This window comes from Bubalus bubalis, chromosome 8, assembly GCF_019923935.1.
Source record: "Bubalus bubalis isolate 160015118507 breed Murrah chromosome 8, NDDB_SH_1, whole genome shotgun sequence".
Taxonomy (NCBI): Eukaryota; Metazoa; Chordata; class Mammalia; order Artiodactyla; family Bovidae; genus Bubalus; species Bubalus bubalis.
Window position 1 is genome coordinate 117,360,444 of NC_059164.1, and position 24,953 is coordinate 117,385,396.

General features: G+C 46.9%; 1 protein-coding gene across 1 annotated transcript; it reads left to right on the top strand.

Annotated features, from left to right (window-relative positions):
• Positions 1-23,499: 23,499 nt before the first annotated feature.
• Positions 23,500-23,874, top strand: LOC102406515 (cytochrome c oxidase subunit 7B, mitochondrial-like). The gene has a single exon (XM_044947221.2). It carries the CDS (start codon positions 23,500-23,502, stop codon positions 23,752-23,754), a length of 255 nt encoding a protein of 84 aa, XP_044803156.2. The 3' UTR covers positions 23,755-23,874.
• Positions 23,875-24,953: the final 1,079 nt, after the last annotated feature.

The window sequence follows — 24,953 nt, forward strand, 5'->3', positions numbered from 1 at the left end:
CAGGTACGGAGCCCCCAGGCAAACAGCTCCTCTTTGTCCCAAGCCCAGGCCTCTGCCCACCCACCAGCCCAGTCCACAGCTCTGCACACCTTCGGCAGAACCCACCCGGGCTGTGGAGCCAGGCTCCATGTGGGGGAGGGGCGGACACACCTGGTTTTGTTTTTGCTCCACACGGCAGCCTTCTGGAGTCTTAGCTCTGTGGGGACTAGTTGGGATCAGATGCCTCCTGTCTGCTGTCTCCATCACCCCTGTTCACCTGTCTTCCCAGGGTCAGAGGAGCCAGCCATTCATGTCCTGGGCCTCCTTTCCTTGGACACGAGCGCTGCCCCATGGACCTCACCCTCAGCAGGACACTGGGAATAAAGGACCTCAGGAAAGGTGTCCTTTCTTGACAAAGCCTGGCATTCCTGATGACTTTGACATCATACAAATCCCGTTTGGAATGTCTCCAGTCGACAGTCAAGGTCCTTCTTCTCTTTCCTCTCCTGCTGGGACACTCCCAGTCCTCCAGTCACAAACGTACACAACCCGGGAAGGACTGGGGAGACCACACAGAGAGGGACAGCAAAGGGGAAAAGCATGGTAACTTGATTTTACAGCGTTACTGCCGTTTTATTACATCTAGAATTATTATTTGCTTTTCACCACATCACTGGTGGGGTCTGCACAGAGCAGGCAGAGTCTGAACTGGCATTTAAGAAACAACAGAACGTAGGTGAGAATGGTGGACTGGACGGGCCAAGTGGAGACAAACTAGAGCAGAGACCCAGGAAGTCAGAACAACGAGTGCCAACCGTCTGCACGCCTCCGAAGCCCAGATTTGTGCAGACACAGCATCTCCAAAGATCCACCCGAGGGTGGTGTCCAGGTAGACCTACCATCTTAACTTTCTAGCCAATAAGGTATTTTCAAAAATGATTATCACAACGCTTTGCAAGTGCTTCTGTTGCCAAACAGATATGCAACAATTACGCCAATGAACAGAAAGATTTAACTTGACAAACCACTCAGTGTTTGCTATTGGAGTTATGATGCTAAGTTGCTTCAGTCGTGTCCAACTCTTTGCAACCCTATGGACCATAGCCCGCCAGGCTCCTCTGTCCACGGGATTCTCCAGGCACGAATACTGGAGTGGGTTGCCATGCCCTCCTCCAGGGGATCTTCCCAACCCAGGAACTGAACCCACGTCTTACATCTCCTTCATTGGCAGGCAGGTTCTGGTAACTAGTGCCATCTGGGAAGCCCCTATGATGGTATCAGTAAGTACAAAAAACAAACAAACAAACAAGAAGAAAAGAACCACTAACTAGCTAATAAGCAGTGGAGTGGAACTCCAACACCATTTTCCAAACTTTGAACTTGGGATTCTTCCTATTATACAGTATTGTCTCTCTGTCAGCACCCCTAAGACTTTAGAAATCAGAAGACAATGGAGCACAGATAACCAAGAAGGACCTACTGTACAGCACATGGAGCTATACTCAATAACATGTAACAACTGAGAATGGAAGAGAATGCAAAAAAGGAACATGCATGTATAACTGAATCACTTTGCTATATACCTGAAACTGCCACAACATTGTAAATCACCTCTATTTTAATAAAAAATTTTAAAGACAACAGAGCAAATAGCCCCTTTCTGAGTGACTGGCTTTGCTCTAGGCCCACGTGCAGTGATGACCGTACACGGCCACCCTGCTGCTCGGTCCAAACCGGCCACCGCTCCCCCAGACACCACATCCACGGGTCACACCAGGGCCCTCTGGGCACAGACACCTGTGCTGCTTGCTGCCCAGGAACCCACCAGCTTTGGGCTGGTTTCATTTCCGTTTGCATGGATTGAACATGAGGGCGGTGGGAAGGAAGCTGCTAAAATCCCACCGGCTCCAGGAAGCCCCCACGCGTGGACCTCTATCCACCTTTCCACACGGCACGGATCCCCAGACCTGCGTAGAAGGCCACTGGAGATGCTGCTCTGTGGGCTGGCCCAGGGAGGGGGGTGGAGCAGAAATCACAGGGGCTCACGGTCCCCTGCAAGGGGGCTGAGGGCTGCCTCGCCTCCCACGGAGGCCTTCTCCCTCAGCTCCCCATATGAGCAGGTGCAGGCTATACTCCCACGCGCTTGGGGATCTCTTGGGACAGTTCTTAACCCCTGCCTTCACGCAGCCACCGAGCTGTGATAGTGATCAAGACTGAAGAGGAGCCAGGACAGCCAGAGGCATCCCACCTCCCACCTGGACCACTACAGACACTCACATCGGACCGTACACATCAAACTCGCATGACCTAGTTCAACGGTTGCCAACATCGTGCCATTTTTGTTTCCCTATCTTCCACTGGGATCTCAAGGTCCCAGTCAACTCTTATCTTTATATTTTTACATCCTTATATTTTTCTTTGGGGGGGTAAACTCAAACACGCTGAAATGCACAAATCTTCACTGAATAATTGTGACGAATTGAATCACCTGTGAAGCCCACACCCTATCCCCTAAAGAGCATCCCCAGCTGGTCAGAAGGCGGCCTCCTGTTCCACCTCCCAGCAGCAATCACCGTTCGGACATACCTCACCGTTGACCAGCGTAGCTGGGATTCGAACGTCACATAAATGGAGTCATATAAAGCAGGCTGTGGGGGAGAGGCTCGGCTTCTTTTTTCAGCTTCACGTCCACGAGAGTCACCCGCCCGGCTGGTTCGGCCACTGCTTCCTCCTCTCCGGTGGCCGGTGGCGTCCCCTGGGTGACCGTGCCACGGGTCGCTTGTCCTTTCACTCGCAGGTGGCCGCTGGAGCTGTCTCCAGTTTTGTACAATTGTGAGTGAAGGTTCTGTGAACACTAGGATGTTAATATTTTGGACAAATATTTTCCTGTGTTGTTTTGTTGTTTTTATTTTTTATATAAAAACATGATCGCATTACTGGAGTCTAAGGGCATGAGCTTAACTTTATAAGAAACTGCCAAACACGTTCCAAAGTGGTTTCACTGCTTTGCAAACCTAGCGGAATCAAGCTGGAATTGCAGCTGCTCTTTTTCAGATGTAGCCATGCTCTTCGGCGGGTGGTGTTGCGCCCTCGTGACATCTATCTGCACCTTCCTGACAACTACGATGTTGAGCGCTTCTTTATGGGCTCATTTGACCAATGGACATCTTCCTTGGTGAACTGACTGGTCAAATCTTTTGCCTATTTTTAAAAATAAGGTGTTTATTTTTTGTTGTTGAGAATAAGAATTATATTCTTGGTACGAGTCCTATGTCACCTCTGTGCCTTGAGAATACTTTCTCCCAGTCCAGATCTGCTCATTCTCTTTCCTAAAATATACTTTTAATGAACAGGAAGGATTTTTTTAAATGAAGTCTAATCAGAAATTTCCCTTTGAACATTGCTTTCTGTGTCCTATGCAAGAACCTGTTGCCTACCTCCTGGTTAGAGAGATACTCTCCAGTGTTTTCTTTTAAACACTTTATAGTTTTAGCTTTACTTTATATATACATGACACACCTCAGTTTTTGTTTATGAGGGAAGGGAAGCCAAGTTTCTTTTTTATTTATTTATCTGTTTATGGCCGTGCGAGGTCTTCCTTCTGCACAGGCTTTTCTAGTTGCGGCGGGCGGGGGCTGCTCCTGTTACAAGCTGCGGGCCCCAGACACACGGGCTCCGTAGTCGTGGCTCACAGGCTTACTCTGCGGCATGTGGGGTCATCCCAGACCAGGGGTCAAACCCGTGTCCCCTGCACTGGCACGCAGATTCTTATCCACTGGACCACTAGGGAAGTCCAAAGTTTGATTTTTTCCCCCTTTATGGGCATCAAGTCATTTCAGTAATATTTGTCTTTTTACAAAAACTTACTTTTACCATTGAACATTTTAGACGCCTTGGTTAAAAACCAATCGGCCATATAAGGGTGGGCTCTGGAACTCTATTTCACTCCACTGTTTACTAATGTCTGTTTTATATTCTCAGACTAGAGCCACACTGCTTGACTGCTGGACTTTGCAATAAGTCATGATGTCAAGCATCACAGGCTCTCTCACAGTCTTGAGGCTGGCCTATCTTTCCTAGGCTTCTAAATCAATGTTAGAATCAATTACCGAAATGCTTACTGTGTAAGACTGGGATTGCGTTGAAAACATAATCAAATTGGAGATGAGAGACAGCTTACCAGTACTGAGCCTTCCAGCCTTTCACGAACATGGTACGTGCCTCTTCATTTATTGAGGATTGCCTGTTTTCTCTCATCAAAGTTTTGTCATTTCAGTGGGACATACTCTGTATGTCTTTTGTTAACTTTATTTCTAAATACTTTATGCTTTTTTGATGCTTTTACACATTGATTTTTTAAAATTTTACTTTCCAACTGGTTGCTGCTAATTTATAGAAATTCAATTGTATTTTTGAATGTTGACCTTCATCCTAAGACTTTGTTAAATGTACAGATTTGTCCTAGTAAGATATTGTTGTGGTGATTGTTGCCAATAACTTAGGATTTTCTGTGTAAATAATCAGCTTGTCTGAGACAGGACAGTTTTACCTCCTTATTTCTATTTCTTCTTCTTCTCTTTCTGTACTGGGCAGACCCCCATATGAAGCTGAATGTAGCGATGGTAAGAGGTATCCCTGCCTCGTTCCCCGCCGTAGAGAAAAGCATCAGTGTCTAGTAAATGGCTTCCCCGGTGGCTCCGATGGTAAAGAATCTGCCTGCAGTGCAGGAGACCCGGGTTGGATCTCTGAGTCTGGAAGATTCCCTGGAGAAGATTCCCTGGCTTCTCCAGTATTCTTGCCTGGAGAATTCCATGGGCAGAGCCTGCTGGGCTACAGTCCAAGGGGTCGCAAAGAGTTGGGCACAACCAAGCGACCGACACACACTTTTATCAGATTGAGGGAGTTTCCTTCAATCGCTAGATGCCTGAGAATGTTTGTCTTGAACAGGTTTTAATTTTTACCAAATTTTTTTATGAATCTACTGAAATGAATCTTTCTTTTTTATTCAATCTCAATGATTTTCAATTTCTATGGTCTCTGATTTTCAAACATTAAACCAACTTTACATTCATAGGATAAAGCCCACTTGGTCATGATGTATTTTTCACAGGTATTGTTGGATTCAGTGTGTTAACATTTTGTCGAAGATTTCAGCATCAATGTTCTTAGAAGATACTGGTCTATAATTTGTTTTTTTCTGTGACTCTTTTTGTCAGGTTTGGGTATTACAGTTATGTTACCTTCAATATGAATTTAAAAGTTTCCTTTCTCTATTTCCTAGAAGATTATTGTAGGATTGATGATTTTTCTGCCTTATATATTTGAGAAACCCTCTGGGTCTAGGGTTCTCTTGTGGGAAATTACTTTGATAGGAATTTTAAGGTCTGGATAGATATAAACTTACTTGGCTTTTTCCTTTCAGCTTGTGTAATTTTTCATAAGCTGTATGTTTTTTGAGGAATCTGTCCATTTCAATTTTCATTTATTGACAAATGTCAAAAGACAAATGTCAAACTGTCAGATCTATCAAATTTATGGCCATAAACCTGTTTGTAATATTTCCTTATCACACTTCTGCAGGTGCCTGAAGGATCTGTAATGATCTCCCTTCTTTCATGACTAATACCATCAGTTTTTGCTTTCTCTCTTTTTTTCTGAATTATTTTTGCCAGGAGTTTGTGACTTTACTAACATTTTCAGTAGACCTCACTGGGCGTTGTCCTGATCCCGGCTGTTACGGACTGTTCCTGATTTATTTCTGCTCCCAGTTCTATCATTTCCTTCCTTCTAGCTGCTTTGGGTTTCATGTACTCATTTATTTTTTTCTAGTTTCTTGAAGTGGAAAATTAGATCATTGATTTAAATCACTTTCTTTCTAAAATAAGCATTTTGGAGTTATAAATTTCCCTCTGAACACTGCTTTAACTACATTTCATAAAATGTGATACGCAGTATTTTTATTTTCATTCAATTTGAATTATTTCTCTTTCACATTGTGATTTCTCCTTTGACATATGGGGCTTTTTCAAGTTCATCATTTAACATAAAAATATTTGGAACTTTTCTGGAGCTCTTATTCTTATTGATTTCAAATGCAATTCCATTGTTGCCATAAGACACATTCTGTAATATTTCAATCTTCTGAAGTTGATTAAGTGTCATTTTATGGCACAGCATATGAATTATCATGATAAGCATTCCATGTATGCTTGAAAATAATGTGAAATCTGCAGACTTGGGCAGAGTTTCCATCAACGTCAATTAAGCCACTGAGATCCTATAATTTAGGTTTATAATTTAAGTGGGTAAATTTATAAACATATAGATTTATAATCGTAATTCATAATTGAGATTCTCTGTCTTTACTGATTCTTTTTGTCTAGTTATTTTATAGATTCCTGACAACACAGTTTTACTAAGCCTAGTAAATTCTGTCCTTTTTGGTGCAGTTATTTTGAACCTCTAGTCTTAAAGCTTGTACTAAGTGTTTATGGTTATGTCCTCCTGATAGACCGTCATTAGTATGAAGCGGTTTTCTTTATATTTGGTGATATGTTTTGCCTCAAAGCCTATTTTTATATATTACATATTATTATATCTATATATTATATATCTATTTAATACATATCTATTTTTATATATAGGAGTCCCTGGTGGGTCAGTGGGAAAGAACCTGCCTGCCAATGCAGGAGGCCAGGGTGCAATCCCTGGATTGGGAAGATCCCCTGGAGGAGGGAACGGCGACCCACTGCAGGATTCTTGCCTGGAGAATCCCATGGACAGAGGAGCCTGGTGCGCTACAGTCCAGGGGGTCACAAGAGCTGGATGTGACTTGATGACTAAACCGCCACCAGCAGCATTTTTATGAAATATATATATATATATCTGCATTTTTCATCTGCATGCAGACTGGTCCTCTGTAAGTGTTCAACAGCTTCTGCCAGTGGCCGCTGAGCTGGGCAGCTGAGCCCTGGAATGTCTCTGTGCTCTGTGTTGAAGACTAGCTTCCTGGGTATAGAATTCTAGGTTGGCAGAAGCTTTCAGCGCCTCGGTTTAAAATGTGATTCCAGTGTCTTCTGGTCTCTGTTCCAGAAGAGACCTCTGTGGTTGCATCGCCATTTTCCTTACGTAAGATGCCATTTCCCCTAACTGCTTTTCAAAACTTCATATTTATGCTTGGATTTCAGGAACTTAACTATGACATGCCTAGAGGTCTGTGGTTTTGGTTTCTCTTCTCTTATCCTACTTGGAATTCTTTGAGGTTGTTGGATTTGTAAACTTAATGTTTTTTAAAACATTCAGGACACTTTAAATTATTATTTCTTTAAATCTATTTTTCCATTCCAGTATCTTTCTCATTACTTTTTGGAACTTTAATTACAGATATGTTAGATTCCTTGATCTCTATTTAACTCTAGGCTTTGGAAGCTCTGTTCATTTTCTTCAATGCTTTTTCTGTTCTTCAGAATTGATCATTTCTATTGATCTATTTTCTTTTTTTTTTCCTTTTTTTTTGGCTACACTGGTCTTTGTTGTGGCAAATGGGCTTCTCTCTGATTTCACAATGCAGGCTTAATTCCCCTGCAGTGTGTGGGATCTTCGTTTCCCCACCAGGGATGGAACCCACATCCCCCTCGTGAGAAGGCAGATTCTTGACCATTGGCCCATTTGGGAAGTCCTCTATTGATCTGTTTTCAAGTTCACTGATTCTTCCTTCATTTGTCTCATTCTTCTGTGAAGTCAATTCTGTGATGACTTCAGTTCTATTTCTGAATATTTAAAGCCAATAATTTCTACTTACCAGTTCTCTTCCAGAGCTCTCCAGCTATTCATTTACTAGGCCTTTACTTTCCTTTATCTTCTGGTATACACGTTGTTAAGCTCTTTAATGTATACCTATGCTCATTGCAGCATCTGGCTCACTTGAGTTGGTTGTTATTTGCTGTTTCTCTAAGTACAAGTACATTTTGTTGCTTCTTCACACATCCATGGAGTGCTCAGTCACTCAGTCGCGTCCGACTCTGACACCACAGACTGTAGCCCTTGAGGAGCCTCTGTCCATGGGATTTTTCAGGCAAGAATACTGGAATGGGTTGCCATTTACTCTTCCAGGGGATCTTCCCGACCCAGGGATCAAACCCGCGTTTCTTGTTTCTGCATTGGCAGGTAGATTCTTTACCACTGAGCCAATTACTATTAAACACAAGTCACTATGGATGAAACATTGTAGTTTCTGGATTATTTTATGCTTCTCTGGAGAATAATTTTTATTTCAGCAAGCAGTTAGTTTCAGGTCAGTTCAGTTCAGTCGCTCAGTCATGTCTGATTCTTTGTGACCCCATGAACTGCAGAACACCAGGCCTCCCTGTTCTTCACTGTCTACCGGAGTTTGCTCAAACTCATGTCCATCAAGTCGGTGATGCCATCCAACCATCTCATCCTCTGTCGTCCCCTTCTCCTCCCACCTTCAATCTTTCCCAGCTCAGGGTCTTTTCCAATGAGTTGGCTCTTTGCCAACTCAGGTGGTCAAAGTATTGGAGTTTCAGCTTCAGCATCATTCCTCCCAATGAATACTCAGGGTTGATTTCCTTTAGGATTGACCGGTTGGATTCTCCTTGCTGTCCAGGGGACTCTCAAGAGTCCTCTCCAACACCACAGTTCAAAAGCATCAAGTCTTCGGCACTCAGCTTTCTTTATAGTACAACTCTCACATCCATACATGACTACTGGAAAAACCATAGCTTTGACTAGACGGACTTTTGTTGGCACGGTAACGTCTCTGCTTTTTAATATGCAGTTAGTTTGGCAGGGCTCAAAGCCCATACTCTGCAGTGGACAACAGCTAAATTGTCTGTGTAATTGTACTGGTTTCCAGATGCCATTTTCTCACCCTGCAACACACAGCACAGCTCAGCGGTCAGCTGGCAGTTGGGTAGGCTGTATGTGACAGTCTGGGGCACCTCTCTTCCATCATTTTCTAACTTTCTAGATGGTCAGCCAGCCCCAGGATCCCTCAGTCTAGAAACTGCACGTGTCTGCCGTCCCAGCCACAAACTGGGGATCAGGGAGGGCCTTCAGGCAAAGACCCCAAGTGTGAACCCAAAAATATCTCCACCTCTGTGGCTTGTATTTTAAGACTGGGCTCCTCTCCAGCTTCTGCCTATTATCAGTTACTCTCCGTTGACATTGAATGGGTTTTTATTATTATTACATTCTGTTCAGCTTTTGCAGTGATTATCCTTGGGAGAGTTAACCTGAGAAGCTGCTCTGTCATCACCAAAGTCTTGAACTTCCATATATTGTATTTTGAGTATTGCCTATGATAAACCTAGGCTTCCCAAGTGGCTCAATGATAAAGCATCTGTCTGACAATGCAGAAGATGCAGGTTTAATCCTTGGGTCAGGAAGATCCCCTGGAGTAGGAAATGGCAACCTACTCCAGTATTCCTGCCTAGAAAATCCCATGGACAGAGGAAGCTGGCGGGCTACAGTCCATGGCGTCACAGAGTCAAACACGACTGAGTGACCAGGCACACAGGATACGCTGGTAGGTCTTGGCGCCCAGCTCTGACCTGAACCAGCATTAGGTGTTTCTCTTTAATTTCTGCAGCGGGCGCTCCCACAGCACTTTGAGGAAGTCCAGTGGACGGGACTGTGTCGGGATCGCCCATGGAGGTTTCCTCTCAGGCTCTGGAGGCCAGCAGAACAGCAAGGTGAAAAGTGCCACCCAAGAATCCATATAAATGTGCCATCCCCTCCTCAGACAGGTAACCACAGTCACCTCCCAACAACAAGCTCTGTAACAAGCTGGCACCCAGATCAGTTCCCCTCTCAAAATCCTTTGGGAAAAAAACAACTGATGAACTTCAGAAAATCTGTTTCTGTAACAAAACGCTCCTTGCTTGCTGCTTTTTGGCCTGGATTAGAACCAGCCGCTCCTCTTACTCTGCTGTTGTGATAACAGTATGGTAACCTGGCATCTTTACTAGAGACCTAGACGTGGGGACAGCCCCAGAAATAGGGTTTGCTTGAGGCCAATTTGGAACCAACCATCTCTCCAAAGGGCTTCCCCAGTAAAGAATCCACCTCCAATGCAGGAAATGTGGGTTGGATCCCTGTGTCAGGAAGATCCTCTGGAGAAGGGCATGGCAACCCACTCCAGCATTCTTGCCTGGAGAATCCCATGGACAGAAGAGCCTGGCGGGCTACAGTCCATGGGGTCACAAAGAGTTGGGCATGACTAAGAGACTGAGCATCTCTCAAAATCTGGAATCCAGGCTCCAGGTTGCAAGAACCTCTCCTTTCTGCTGAAGTCCTGGTGGGCACACACTATCTAGGAATGGTCACCCATCACTTTGTAGGAGTCGATCTGGAACCTTCACCTAGGCCACAGCTCCCTGCTGACAGGACCCCTTCTCCTCCTGTGGCCTCCACACAGCGAGGGCCATGGGCGAGGTCCTAAACCCTGGGCCATTGCTGGGTTCACAACGTCCAGTACAGGGCTCCCAAAGACGGCCCAGCCCAGCCACCCAGGTGACACGTAAGGAGGACTTGTTGGCATCATTTTGGAGGCAGGACAAGAAGTTTCAACCTCAGATCTTCACACGACTTTAATTTCAACTTTGCCTTAGAGTTAAGTGCCTACTATGTGTCAGATCCCCTGCTTGGGGCCAAGGGATATGAGACAAAGTAAGATCCGTGGTATTAAGAAGTCCACAGTCCAGTGGGGAAGCAAGACAAAAAACAGTGAATGCAAACATATGATTGTAAATATCGGGGATGTGAGTGAAGGAAACAGTGAAAAAGGGTAATAGGTTTGGAGGAAGTAACTTTGCAATAGTAATATTTATTACATTGTGAAGGACAGCTCCTCTCGGCTGCTGCCCCTAACCTCGGGCGTGGGGCAGCTCCTCTCAGCCGTGCTAAGTGCACCAGTCGCTGGGAGGACCTACCCCACGCCCAAGGCCAGGGACCGCGGCCGGGAGGGGCAACCCCACCTCCAAGGAGCGGTGGCTGCGCAGGTGCAGGAGGGCCTAGAGGAGCTATTCCACGTTCAAGGTCAGAAGGGGCAGTGGTGAGGAGATACCCTCGTCCAAGGTAAAGAGCAGCAGCTGCGCTTTGCTGGAGCAGCCATGAAGAGATACCCCACGTCCAAGGTAAGAGAAACCCAAGTAAGACGGTAGGTGTTGCAAGAGGGCATGAGAGAGCAGACACACTGAAACCATAATCACAGAAAACTAGCCAATCTAATCACACTAGGACCACAGCCTTGTCTAACTCAATGAAACTAAGCCATGCCCGTGGAGCCACCCAAGACAGGCGGGTCATGGTGGAGAGGTCTGACAGAATGTGGTCCACTGGAGAAGGGAATGGCAAACCACTTTAGTATTCTTGCCTTGAGAACCCCATGAACAGTATGAAAAGGCAAAATGATAGGATACTGAAAGAGGAACTCCCCAGGTCGGTAGGTGCCCAATATGCTACTGGAGATCAGTGGAGAAATAACTCCAGAAAGAATGAAGGGATGGAGCCAAAGCAAAAACAATACCCAGTTGTGGATGTGACTGGTGATAGAAGCAACGTCCAATGCTGTAAAGAGCAATATTGCATAGGAACCTGGAATGTCAGGTCCATGAATCAAGGCAAATTGGAAGTGGTCAAACAAGAGATGGCAAGAGTGAACGTCGACATTCTAGGAATCAGCGAACTAAAATGGACTGGAATGGGTGAATTTAACTCAGATGACCATTATATCTACTACTGTGGGCAGGAATCCCTCAGAAGAAATGGAGTAGCCATCATGGTCAACAAGACATCGAAATGCAGTACTTGGATGCAATCTCAAAAATGACAGAATGATCTCTGTTTGTTTCCAAGGCAAACCATTCAATATCACAGTAATCCAAGTCTATGCCCCAACCAGTAATGCTGAAGAAGCTGAAGTTGAATGGTTCTATGAAGACCTACAAGACTTTTTAGAACTAACACACAAAAAGTATGTCCTTTTCATTATAGGGGACTGGAATGCAAAAGTAGGAAGTCAAGAAACACCTGGAGTAACAGGCAAATTTGGCCTTGGAATACGGAATGAAGCAGGGCAAAGACTAATAGAGTTTTGCCAAGAAAATGCACTGGTCATAGCATACACCCTCTTCCAACAACACAAGAGAAGACTCTACACATGGACATCACCAGATGGTCCACACCAAAATCAGATTGATTATATTCTTTGCAGCCAAAGATGGAGAAGCTCTATACAGTCAACAAAAAACAAGACCAGGAGCTGACTGTGGCTCAGATCCTGAACTCCTTATTGCCAAATTCAGACTGAAATTGAAGAAAGTAGGGAAAACCACTAGACCATTCAGGTATGACCTAAATCAAATCCCTTATGATTATACAGTGTAAGTGAGAAATAGATTTAAGGGACTAGATCTGATAGATAGAGTGCCTGATAGAGTGCCATAGATCTATGGACTGAGGTTCGTGACATTGTACAGGAGACAGGGATCAAGACCATCCCCATGGAAAAGAAATGCAAAGAAGCAAAATGGCTGTCTGGGGAGGTGTTACAAATAGCTGTGAAACGAAGAGAAGTGAAAAGCAAAGGAGAAAAGGAAAGATATAAGCATCTGAATGCAGAGTTCCAAAGAACAGCAAGGAGAGATAAGAAAGCCTTCCTCAGTGATCAATGCAAAGAAATACAGGAAAACAACAGAATGGGAAAGACTAGAGATCTCTTCAAGAAAATTAGAGATACCAAGGAAACATTTCATGCAAAGAAGGGCTCAATAAAGGACAGAAATGGTATGGACCTAACAGAAGCAGAAGATATTAAGAAGAGATGGCAAGAATACACAGAAGAACTATACAAAAAAATCTTCATGACCCAGATAATCACAATGGTGTGATCACTCACCTAGAGCCAGACATCTTGGAATGTGAAGTCAAGTGGGCCTTAGAAAGCATCACTACGAACAAAGCTAGTGGAGGTGATGGAATTCCAGTTGAGCTATTTCAAATCCTGGAAGATGATGCTGTGAAAATGCTGCACTCAATATGCCAGCAAATTTGGAAAACTCAGCAGTGGCCACAGGACTGGAAAAGGTCAGTTTTCATTCCAATCCCAAAGAAAGGCAATGCCAAAGAATACTCAAACTACTGCACAATTACACTCATCTCACACGCTAGTAAAGTAATGCTCAAAATTCTCCAAGCCAGACTTCAACAGTATGTGAACCATGAACTTCCTGATGTTCAAGCTGTTTTAGAAAAGGCAGAGGAACCAGAGATCAAATTGCCAACATCTGCTAGATCACTGAAAACACAAGAGAGTTCCAGAAAAACATCTATTTCTGCTTTATTGACTATGCCAAAGCCTTTGACTGTGTGGATCACAATAAACTGTGGAAAATTCTGAAAGAGATGGGAATACCAGACCACCTGACCTGCCTCTTGAGAAATTTCTATGCAGGTCAGGAAGCAACAGTTAGAACTGGACATGGAACAACAGACTGGTTCCAAATAGGAAAAGGAGTACGTCAAGGCTGTATATTGTCACCCTGCTCATTTAACTTCTGTGCAGAGTACGTCATGAGAAACGCTGGGCTGGAAGAAGCACAAGCTGGAATCAAGATTGCAGGGAGAAATATCAATAACCTCAGATATGAAGATGACAACCACCCTTATGGCAGAAAGTGAAGAGGAACTCAAAAGCCTCTTGATGAAAGTGAAAGAGGAGAGTGAAAAAGTTGGCTTAAAGCTCAACATTCAGAAAACGAAGATCATGGCATCTGGTCCCATCACTTCATGGGAAATAGATGGGGAAACAGTGGAAACAGTGGCAGACTTAATTTTGGGGGGCTCCAAAATCACTGCAGATGGTGATTACAGCCATGAAATTAAAAGACGCTTACTCCTTGGAAGGAAAGTTATGACCAACCTAGATAGCATATTGAAAAGCAGAGACATTACTTTGCCAACAAAGGTCCGTCTAGTCAAGGCTATGGTTTTTCCTGTGGTCATGTATGGATGAGAGAGTTGGACTGTGAAGAAGGCTGAGGGTTGAAGAATTGATGCTTTTGAACTGTGGTGTTGGAGAAGAGTCTTAAGAGTCCCTTGGACTGCAAGGAGATCCAACCAGTCCATTCTAAAGGAGGTCAGCCCTGGGATTTCTTTGGAAGGACTGATGCTAAAGCTGAAACTCCAGTACTTTGGCCACCTCATGCGAACAGTTGACTCATTGGAAAAGACTCTGATGCTGGGAGGGATTGGGGGCAGGAGGAGAAGGGGACGACAGAGGATGAGATGGCTGGATGGCATCACCGACTCGATGGACATGAGTCTGAGTGAACTCCGGGAGTTGGTGATGGACAGGGAGGCCTGGCGTGCTGCGCTTCATGGGGTCGCAAAGATTCAGACACGACTGAGCGACTGAACTGAACTGAAGGACAGGGAAGCCTGGCGTGCTGTAGCCCGTGGGGCATAGAGTTAGACATGACTTAGCAACTGAACAACAACAAAGGCATCTCTGAGCTCATCTTCATGGCCAGTGACACTGCTTCCGGCAAGCTGTGTGCCTGTAATTCGCAATCAAAGCCAGGGGGACACAGGCGCCTTGATCCCTGTGTAACCTGCGAGACTCCCCACCCAGGGCCTCTCCAGGCCCTGCCCCTGGCCCCCGCCGACCCTCACGTGCAGTCTTGGTAATCAGTTCAAGAAACGAGGCCGTGTCATCCAGGGCTGCGTAAACACACAGGTCAGCCAAGGTAAGAACACCATGAATCTGTGCTTCTGTTCGGCTGAACGCTCTCCATTAGCACACCCATGAGCTCTTCTCTTCTTCTGAGCTGCGTCCCCGCCCAGGAACACAGACCCCACGTGGAGGGGCACCTTGGGGCTGTGACGGAGTCCCATCAGACCCTGAAATTATTTTAAATTCCCTACTAATGTCTCTGGGTATATTCCCAAATCTAGCCCTGAGGCTGGAAAAACGCATCAATCCAGTCTCTTCACACTGCACAAAGGTCTTCATTTCCCAGCTCAATTATAACTAGAAAGTATCTGAACTTGGCCTCGGTGGTCTGGTTTCCCCATTAACATCTGGATCCTTGGAATTAATCTCTTATAAGGACACTCCCCTTTAGACACCTAACTGGTTTCTTAATATGCCACATTTGAGGATTTCTGGTTTCTACAAATCTCAGACCATGTGAAAGAAGGATGGGTCCGGAGGGACACGAAAGTCACCGCTTCTGTGGGCATTAACTGATTGCAGCCTTCCTCGTCCTCCTTGAACAAAACAGAGGATATTTATTGGGAGACGCATAAGAGAACCACTGATAAGGCCAAAATATTATCACAATAAACTAACCAGGAAAGCAACCTGCACAGACAGGTGGGCTTGAAATTACGGGAACCACCGCGGATCAATCCCTACTTTAGCCCAAGCTCCTGGGAAGAAAGACCACACGAGACATGAATGGTGGACTCGACCATGTAGAAGATCCACGTGTGACTATGTCCTCCTGGAGGGAAGTGTCCAGTGGGCTGACATGGGGCTCTGGAGGGGGCCCTGACCCGATGAATCTCTGCAGCAACAATTAGAGGAAACAATCAACAAATGTGTCCATGAAGTGTATACAATCCCGAGGGGACACAGTACAAGTATTTGTAACCTGACAGGCTTTAAGAAAACAATAGCTAAATGACCGAAACTAACTTCATGTAACAAGTCCTGTACTTCAAAAGCTCAATTGCAGAATTAGGGGAAACTGAGGATACTAATTTGTGTTTTTAAAAAAATAACAGTAATAATTGAGACGCTTCCTGAATGATAGCACTTAAACATGGTCCACTAGACGACAGAAGTTCCCCCACCTTGAGGCTGAGCTTTTTCTGTTTACCATCAGATCCTCAGCAACCGACACATGTTCAGCACTTAATAAACCTGTGTTGGGATGGGCGAATGGACAAGGCAGGATACAAAGCGGCCACAAGAAGCAGCTGGATGATCTGTACCAACGCTCTGCTCTGTGCAGCCCAGGACAGGCATGGCCCCAGGGCTGGTGCAGGCCACCGGGGTGCTCGTTTTGTCCAGCACAGGTCAGAGGAGGTGCTGAGTCAGTGCTGAAAACTCAAAGGATGCCACTGACTATCTGGAGGGTCTTGAAACAGCGCTGTAAGATCAACACGGGTTTCTAGAGCAGTGAAAATACTCTGAATGATACCACAGTGGTGGACCCATGGAGTTATCTCTTTGTCCAAGCCCATAGACTGATATGTGGGAGACCTGGGTTTGATCCCTAGGTTGGGAAGATCCCCTGGAGAAGGGAATGGCTACCTACTCTAGTATTCTGGCCTGGAGAATTCCATGGACTGTATAGACCATGGGGGTCGCCAAGAGTCGGACATGAATGAGCGACTTTCAGTTTCACTTAGACTGGACACACCAAGAGTGCACCCTGATGCAAGCTACGGGCTCTGAGTGATGACCACGCGTCCCCGTGGCTCCACTGAGTGTAACAAATGGACCATCTGGTGGGGATGTTGAAAGCGGGGAGGCTGGGCTGGGGCGAGGGGTAGGTGGGAACTGCCTGCACATTCCTTTCAGTTTTGCCAGGAACCTAAAACTGCTCTAAAAATATGATGTCTTTTTAAAAAGATTAAAGTGGGGAGGAAGCTGTAAATGGCAATAATGTGAAAAAGTAAAAGCAAGCACAAACCAAGGCAGTCATGATGGCCAAGTTTTCGACTTTGGAGGGCCACACCCACCAAGGAGACCAAGGGGGAAGCCTGTCTGTTGAATTTCAGTCTCCAAGGAAACCCCAGGGGAGCCTACAGCCAGCATCCCTAGACGGTGGGGGCAGGCCCACCCAGCAAGGCCTCCAGCTTCCACACATTCCACCCACTGGCATTCCCGGGTTCCTCCCGAACACCCACCACCTCATGGACAAGCCCACCCCCAGGACATTCGGGACCGTTCAGTCGTGCGATCCCCACGTTGAAGACCCTGACAGGAGCAAAAGGGGAAAACCGCGTGCCTCTCAAAATGGAAGGCCTGCCACTGGGCCCGCACGGGCCACCAGGAGCCCAGCACACGGCATAGACAAGGTCTTCCCCAACGCGCCTGGTGCGGGAAGAAAGTCACACAGGGTGGCTGGCCGGGCACAGCTCACAGGCAAACATCCGAGCCAAGGGGCTGCCTTGGACGAACGGGCTTGCAGGCGTCGGCACTTGCGGGCATCAGGGAGCTAAGGGTGCCCAGCAGACGCGCTGGGGATGAAAACTCATCCCCCTGAGTCAGGATGAGTTTTATGAGGCTGCCTTTCCTGGGAGGGCTGCGAGGTAGCCGCTTCCCAAATGCATGTGACCTCAGGTCCTTTGTCCCCTGTGGAGCAGTCCCCCCCCACCCGCCCCGGGAAGGCCCTCAGCATGCGCACAGCAAGCGGGATGCCCCCTTCCTGCCGGGCTGTGGTCCAGGAAACCGCGGTCTAGACATGAACGGACAGATCAGATGGCACTTGGTGGGGACAAGTAGCCACCTTGACCCAGAACCGACAGGACACACACAGGTCCCCACCCCGGGGGTCCCTGTAGGCACAGTTCAAACAGCACCTTGCTCCCTACAGAGGTCTCAGATGCGACCCCAAGGAAGACTTGAGGCTGAGTCTGAAGCGGGGCAGGGGCTCCTGTTACGTGGCAGATCACTGTCCTTGCCAGATGCTCGTGCTCGGGAAGGTGGGGCAGTGGGCACACCTCTGTCCACTGGCATCGAGCTAGATTGATACAAAAAATCAGGCAGATGGCCATACCTGCCACCCAGAGCTTCACTTGAGGGACTGAAATGGTTTTTATGAGCATGAATTTAAGTTGCCAGACTCACAAGATAGCCTTCCTCAGACGTTTACCAAAACATTACAATTTTCAGTATTCATGTAAAATTAAGAGGTACTGTTAGTCCAGCTAGTGAGGTTATGCTTCAAATCTTCCAAGCTAGGCTTTAGCATTCCGTGAACTGAGAACTTCCAGATATTCAAGTGGGGTTTAGAAAAGACAGAGGAACCAGAGATCAAATTGCCAACATTTGTGGGATCATAGCCAAAGCAAGGGAATTCCAGAAAATATCTACCTCTGTTTCATTGACTACGTTAAAGCCTTTGACTGTGATCATAATAAATTGTGGAAAACTCTTAAAAAGAGATGGGAATACCAGACCATTTTACCTGTCTCCTAAGAAACCTGTATGCGGGTCAAGAAGCAACACTTAGAACCCTGTATGAAACAACTGAATGGTTTAGGATTGAAAAAGGAGCATGACAAGGCTGTTCACTGTCAGCCTGTATATTTAACTTATATGAAGAGCACATCATTGGAAATGCGGGCTGGATGAGTTACAAGCTGGAATCAAGATTGCCAGGAGAAATATCAACAACCTCAGATATGCAGATGTTACCACCCTAATGGCAGAAAGCAAGGAGGAACTAAAGAGCCTTTTGATGAAAATGAAGGAGGAGAGTGAAAAATCAACATTCAAAAAACCAAGATCTTGGCATCTGGTCCCATCGCTTCATGGCACATACATGGGGAGAAGGTAGAAACAATGACAGATTTTTCTCTTCTTGGGCTCTCGAATCACTGCAGACGGTGCTGCAGCCATGAGATTAGAAGACGGGCGCTTCTTGGCAGGAGAGCTAAGACAAACGTAGACAGTGTGTTAGAAGCAAAGACGTCACTTTCCGACAACGGTCCGTATGGTCAAAGCCATGGGCTTCCCATTAGTCACGTACGGATGTGAGAGCTGGTCAACAACAAAGGCTGAGCGCTGAAAAATAGATGCTTTCCAACTATGGTTTTGGAGAAGACTCCTAAGAGTCCCTTGGACTGCAAGGTGATCAACCAGTCAATCTTAAAGGAAATCAACCCTCAGTATTCATTGGGAGGACTGATGCTGAAGCTGAAACTCCAATACTTTGACCACCTGATGCAAAGAGCCAACTCATTGGAAAAGACCCTGAGCTGGGAAAGATTGAAGGCGGGAGGAGAAGGGGACGACAGAGGGTGAGATGGTTGGATGGCACCACTAACTCGATGGACATGAGTTTGAGTAAGCTCTGGGAGTTGGTGATGGACAGGGAGGCCTGGCGTGCTGTAGTCCATGGCGTTGCGAAGAATCAGACGCAACTTGGTGACTGAATAACAACAAGTTTATCTCAGGTGTCAGCAGCCATGTGGCGCCAGTTTCCGGGGACCACAGGCAGGGTTTGAGTGAGTTCCCTCTTGACCGGGTCCTTTGGTTCCACCCTGACACTTCTGGCTTCACAGGGATGATAGTGACAGGCCCTTGACAACTCTTCTCTCAAATATCCCAATACTAGTTCCTCTCTGTCACAGACCTTGCCACTAATTTTTCAGCAGATGTTGATCGAGTTCTGTTCTGTGTGCCGAGGAGAAAACTGAACAATTAACCCTACCGTCCTGAGGCGTACTTCCTAGAGGGATTATACCCTGACCACAGACCTTGTACATTATTTTTAGCAGAATTTTCTCTCTCCTTCAAAAGTAGAAAAGGACAGTAAGCGGAATACCAGGGAAATACACTCCCAGTCTCATGCCAGTGAAGACATTCCCTGGAATTACAGATTCTAGAATCTTGCAAGGAATTCCTGGGATCAATAGGCCACGGCAGGAAGGGAAGGCCACGGTTTCGGGTTCTCTCCACAGCTTTAGGAAGTGGGACAAGATCTGACATATTCTTATCTCGTTTCATAAAACTCAAGAAGTACGTGGTTTTAGGACAAGTTGTGAGACAGTCTCCGTGTCTTGGTGTGTAGTGGTGCGTAGTGGATAAACAAGTGACCAGGGACAACCTTTAGCTCTTTACAGTCTCCTTTCGCCCGTGAGTCCCAGGCCACCCCGTGGGGCCAGAGTGGGTGCTCGGGGTTTTCCATCCCAGCCCTCCCCCCTGGAGGATGGGGCGTCTGGGCCTCGTCCCTGGGAGTTTCGCAGCTCGGCCCCTGGAGCAGCGTGTTTTTCTGGGGGTCACTACGAGAAACTGCTTTATGAACACTGTCACTCTGAATCCCTCACCGAGAAGCAGGGGCATAAATAATTAAGAAACTCCTGCTGCATTTGTGGTTGAGGACACTGCGCACCAACCCTCGGGGCCTGATGTGAAAAGTCCAAGGTGAATATGTTTTGCATTCAGTTCTCGGAAAAGCCTTGCTCCTTCTCAAGAACGAAGATGTCTCTTCCTTTCTGAGAAAGAGAATTCTGATTCTCGCCCTGTCTTCATATTCACTGACCTCACCAGAGCGGAAGAAGGTGGAGAAGAAAGGAAAGCAAGGCCAGAGAAGAGGAAACAGGACATGCTGAGCTGGCAGAGTGCAGGGGCCGGCTCGCCGAGTGCAGACGGTCCTCGGGCCTTGGACTGTGTTGTAAACACCACGGAAAGGCCCAAAGTCTTTTGTGAAGAAGAAACGTGAGCTCATAGCACAGGAAACTCTACTCAATACTCTCTGATAAAAGAATCTAAAAAAGAATGAATATACATATATATATAACTGAGTCACTTTGCTGTACAGCAGATATTAACAGCATTGTAAACTATACTCCAATAAAAATTTTAAAGTAAATTAGAAAAACTCAGGGTCTTCAGCAGCCTCTCGGGAATCCCTCATGCCCCAGTGCCACCTGTCCCACCCACCTGGGGACCATCCCACTGCAACCACCACCCTCCAAGGAGCCCAGGTCACAGAGAGGTGACGAGGAAGCCCCCGTCGGGAGAGGGAACTGGGTACCACTTGAAGCAAATGGGGTTTCTGGTCTGGGTCACCTGCACAGCTGGGAGTCGGATGCACTGTGCCACGGCCACATTTCAGACACGCCCACGAGAATTAACCTGAAATGCAACCATGATAACCACTGGGATCCTACTGCCCACCCATGATGGAGTTCACAGACCTTCTGTGAGGCTGGACCAAATCTGCCCGGAGCTGCATCTCCCAGGAGAGGGAGGCCAGCACCTGCGAGGACAGCTCATTAGCGGAGCAGACGCAGGATGCAGGCTGGAGTCCACACCGTATCCTCAGGAGCGTTGGGTCCAGGGGACCGGAGGTGAGAGGTGGGTTCTCAGGCTCTGGGGGCTGGGGGTCCAGGCCTCACCCCAACTCTCCCAGGTGGGCTGGTCTTATCTGTTTTCTCATGGAGGCCCTGAGTGAGATATAATGTGAAAACGGGATTATACTGTCCCCAAACACTAAGATGGCAGAACGAGGTGACCCCAGGGGACACGTGATCCAGTGATCTGCCGCCTGTCACTCAGCCTACCTGCCTTCCTCACGGCTCGGGTCATGACCCCCAGTGACCCCATTTGCAGACTCCTCACGGCTCGGGTCATGACCCCCAGTGACCCCGCCTGCAGACTCCTCACAACTCGGGTCATGACCCCCAGTGACCCCGTCTGTGGGCTCAGTGACACTTTCCCATCTTTATCCTGACACAGCGACCCGCTCCCTCTGTACGGGACTCTCTCCTCACCTACACTGAGCCCTCGACTGCTTCCCCACCCTGAGCTGCTCTGACGCAAGCCCTGCCCTCCTTGGTGCCCCAGGCAGCAGCCAATGGCAGCCCCGCTGGGCGTCCACTGCCAAAGACAATTGGCGTGAGCACAGCTGGACTCGGAACACGTCCCAGAGCCTGGTTTCCTCCTGTTCCCCTGTCTCTTGAGGTCACGGGTAAGACTCCTGGTGCTGAAAGTCTTCTGTGTTGTGGGTTCAGAAGCATTCTGTATGCACACATGTGTGTGTGCATGTACATGCCTGCTTTTGTGTATGTGTGTGTGGGTGTGCTCAGACATGTTCAACTCTTTGCAACCCGATGGGCTGTACCCGCCAGGCTCCTCTATCCATGGGCTTCCAAGGCAAGAATGCTGGAGTGGGTTGCCATTTCCTCCTCCAGGGGATCTTCCCCATCCAGGGATAGAACCTGCATCTCCTACACTGGCAGGCAGATTCTTTACCTGTGAGCCACCTGGGAAGCCCTATGTTGAAACACTAACCCTCAAAGTGACAGTATTGGGAGGTGGGGCCTTGAGCAGGTGATCAGGCCACAAGGGTGGGGCCCTCATGGTGGAATCAGTGCCTTTGGGAGAAGAGTCTCTTGACCCTGTAGATCAACCATCAGATCAGATCAGTCACTCAGTCGTGTCCGACTCTTTGCGACCCCATGAATCGCAGCACGCCAGGCCTCCCTGTCCATCACCAACTCCCGGAGTTCACTCAGACTCACGTCCATCGAGTCAGTGATGCCATCCAGCCATCTCATCCTCTGTCGTCCCCTTCTCCTCCTGCCCCCAATCCCTCCCAGCATCAGAGTCTTTTCCAATGAGTCAACTGTTCGCATGAGGTGGCCAAAGTACTGGAGTTTCAGCTTTAGCATCAGTCCTCCCAAAGAAATCCCAGGGCTGATCTCCTTCAGAATGGACTGGTTGGATTTCCTTGCAGTTCAAGGGACTCTCAAGAGTCTTCTCCAACACCACAGTTCAAAAGCATCAATTCTTCAGCACTCAGCTTTCTTCACAGTCCAACTCTCACATCCATACATGACCACAGGAAAAACCATAGCCTTGACTAGACGGACCTTTGTTGGTGAAGTAATGTCTCTGCTTTTCAATATGCTATCTAGATTGGTCATAACTTTCCTTCCAAGGAGTAAGCGTCTTTTAATTTCATGGCTTCAGTCACCATCTGCAGTGATTTTGGAGCCCAGAAAAATAAAGTCTGCCACTGTTTCCACTGTTTCCCCATCTATTTCCCATGAAGTGATGGGACCAGATGCCATGATCTTCGTTTTCTGAATGTTGAGCTTTAAGCCAACTTTTTCACTCTCCTCTTTCACTTTCATCAAGAGGCTTTTTAGTTCCTCTTCACTTTCTGCCATAAGGGTGGTGCCATCTGCATATCTGCATATCTGAGGTTATTGATATTTCTCCCAGCAATCTTGATTCCAGCTTGTGTTTCTTCCAGCCCAGCCTTTCTCATGATGCACTCTGCATAGAAGTTAAATAAGCAGGGTGACAATATACAGCCTTGACGTACTCCTTTTCCTATTTGGAACCAGTCTGTTGTTCCATGTCCAGTTCTCACTGTTGCTTCCTGACCTGCGTACAGATTTCTCAAGAGGCAGATCAGGTGGTCTGGTATTCCCATCTCTTTCAGAATTTTCCACAGTTTATTGTGATCCACACAGTCAAAGGCTTTGGCATAGTCAATAAAGCAGATGTTTTTCTGGAACTCTCTCGCTTTTTCCATGATCCAGCGGATGTTGGCAATTTGATCTCTGGTTCCTCTGCCTTTTCTAAAACCAGCTTGAACATCTGGAAGTTCACGGTTCACAACCATACTTCAATAAAATAAATTTAAAAAAGAGGAGAGTGTGTCTGCCATGTGAGGACACAGTGAGAATACAGCTGGACTAGACGCCGAATTGCTCGAGATCAGCAGCTGTAGTTGCAGCCATTTTATGTTCAACCTCAGCATGTTTCCGGCCGAAAACGCACCAAGTCGTCTGAGAGTTCAAAGCATTCAGCAAGCAGTGGCAGGGCAGATCCATCAAAAGCGGGCCCCTGATTTCCATGACAAATATGGTAATGCTGTATTAGCTAGTGGATCCACTTTCTGTGTTGCTGTATGGGTATGTATGGCAACACAAATTGAAATAGAGTGGAACCCATCGCCTGTTGGCAGAGTCACCCCAAAGGAATGGAGAGAACAGTAATCATCCCAGCTGATTTAATACTGAATTGTTTCAAAATCAACTCATAATTAATTCCAAGTAAAAGTACTATGTACCCATTAAAATATAGCATGTTTGAAGAAATAAAGTATATCTGAAACCTTCAAAAAAAAAAAAAAAGAGAATACAGCTGGCTATGAATAGGCTGTGGGCTCCCAGCAGACTCCCAACCGGCTGGGCCGTGACCGTGGACTGCAACCCACAGAACCACGACACACGTGGCTTTGTTTAAGCCGCCCGGGCCCTGACATTTTAGTTACAGCTGCGAGTTTAAGACAAGGGAAGGGAAGGTGAGTGTCTAACACGGCTGACTGTCTGTCCACGTCTCCAAATGTCACAGATGGACAACTGTCTGCACCTCATCTCTCTGATGAAACATATATAAATATCCATGCGTAAATATCCACATCCTTAAGAACTATTTCAGTAACTTCACAGCACCCTGACAATTTGGAAGTGTCTGTCCAGTGGGTGTCATGGATGAAAAGCACTGATGAGGTAGAATCCACCATGAAAGCGTCATCAGAAAGGGCTCAATGCTAGAAACTGCCTGGCCAGGAACCACTGAGCCAAGACCAGAGGAGGGCGGCTTTGAGAGGCTACGACAGCTGTCCTCAAACACCTGCAGGGTTACACAGAGTAAGAGAAACACCTCTAGGTCCCCTGGACTGCAGCGGGGGAGCCACGGATGCAGCTGCTGGACTCTGGGTGTGAGTCCTGACTCTGGACGTCAGTGGCCATGTGACCTCGAGCTTCCTGGTCTGAGATTTGGGGAAGCCTCAGCCTGTGTGGGGCAGCCTCACGAGACAGTTCATGAAAACGGTGCTCACAGTTCTCGGCATCTAGGAAGAGGCTCAGAAAAGAACAGTTACTGGTATCGTATTGATGCCTAGACTCACCAGCTCTAATAGAGCAGGATTATGAAGCTATGACCTGCAATGAGATTATGGGCTGAAATCAAAGGTAACTCTGGTTTGTTGATCATGGACAAATCTGAGGCCTGCCATGAGGTCATCTTGACAAATAATATAGTCCACAGCTGTCTGCCATGGTACATCTTCCATACAAGGCCTGAACTTTCCTAAATTAAAGCGCTATTGGGTTAGCTGGGATTCCCAGGTGGTTCAGCTGATAAAGAATCCACCTGGCAATGTAGGAGACACAAGAGACACAGGTTCGAC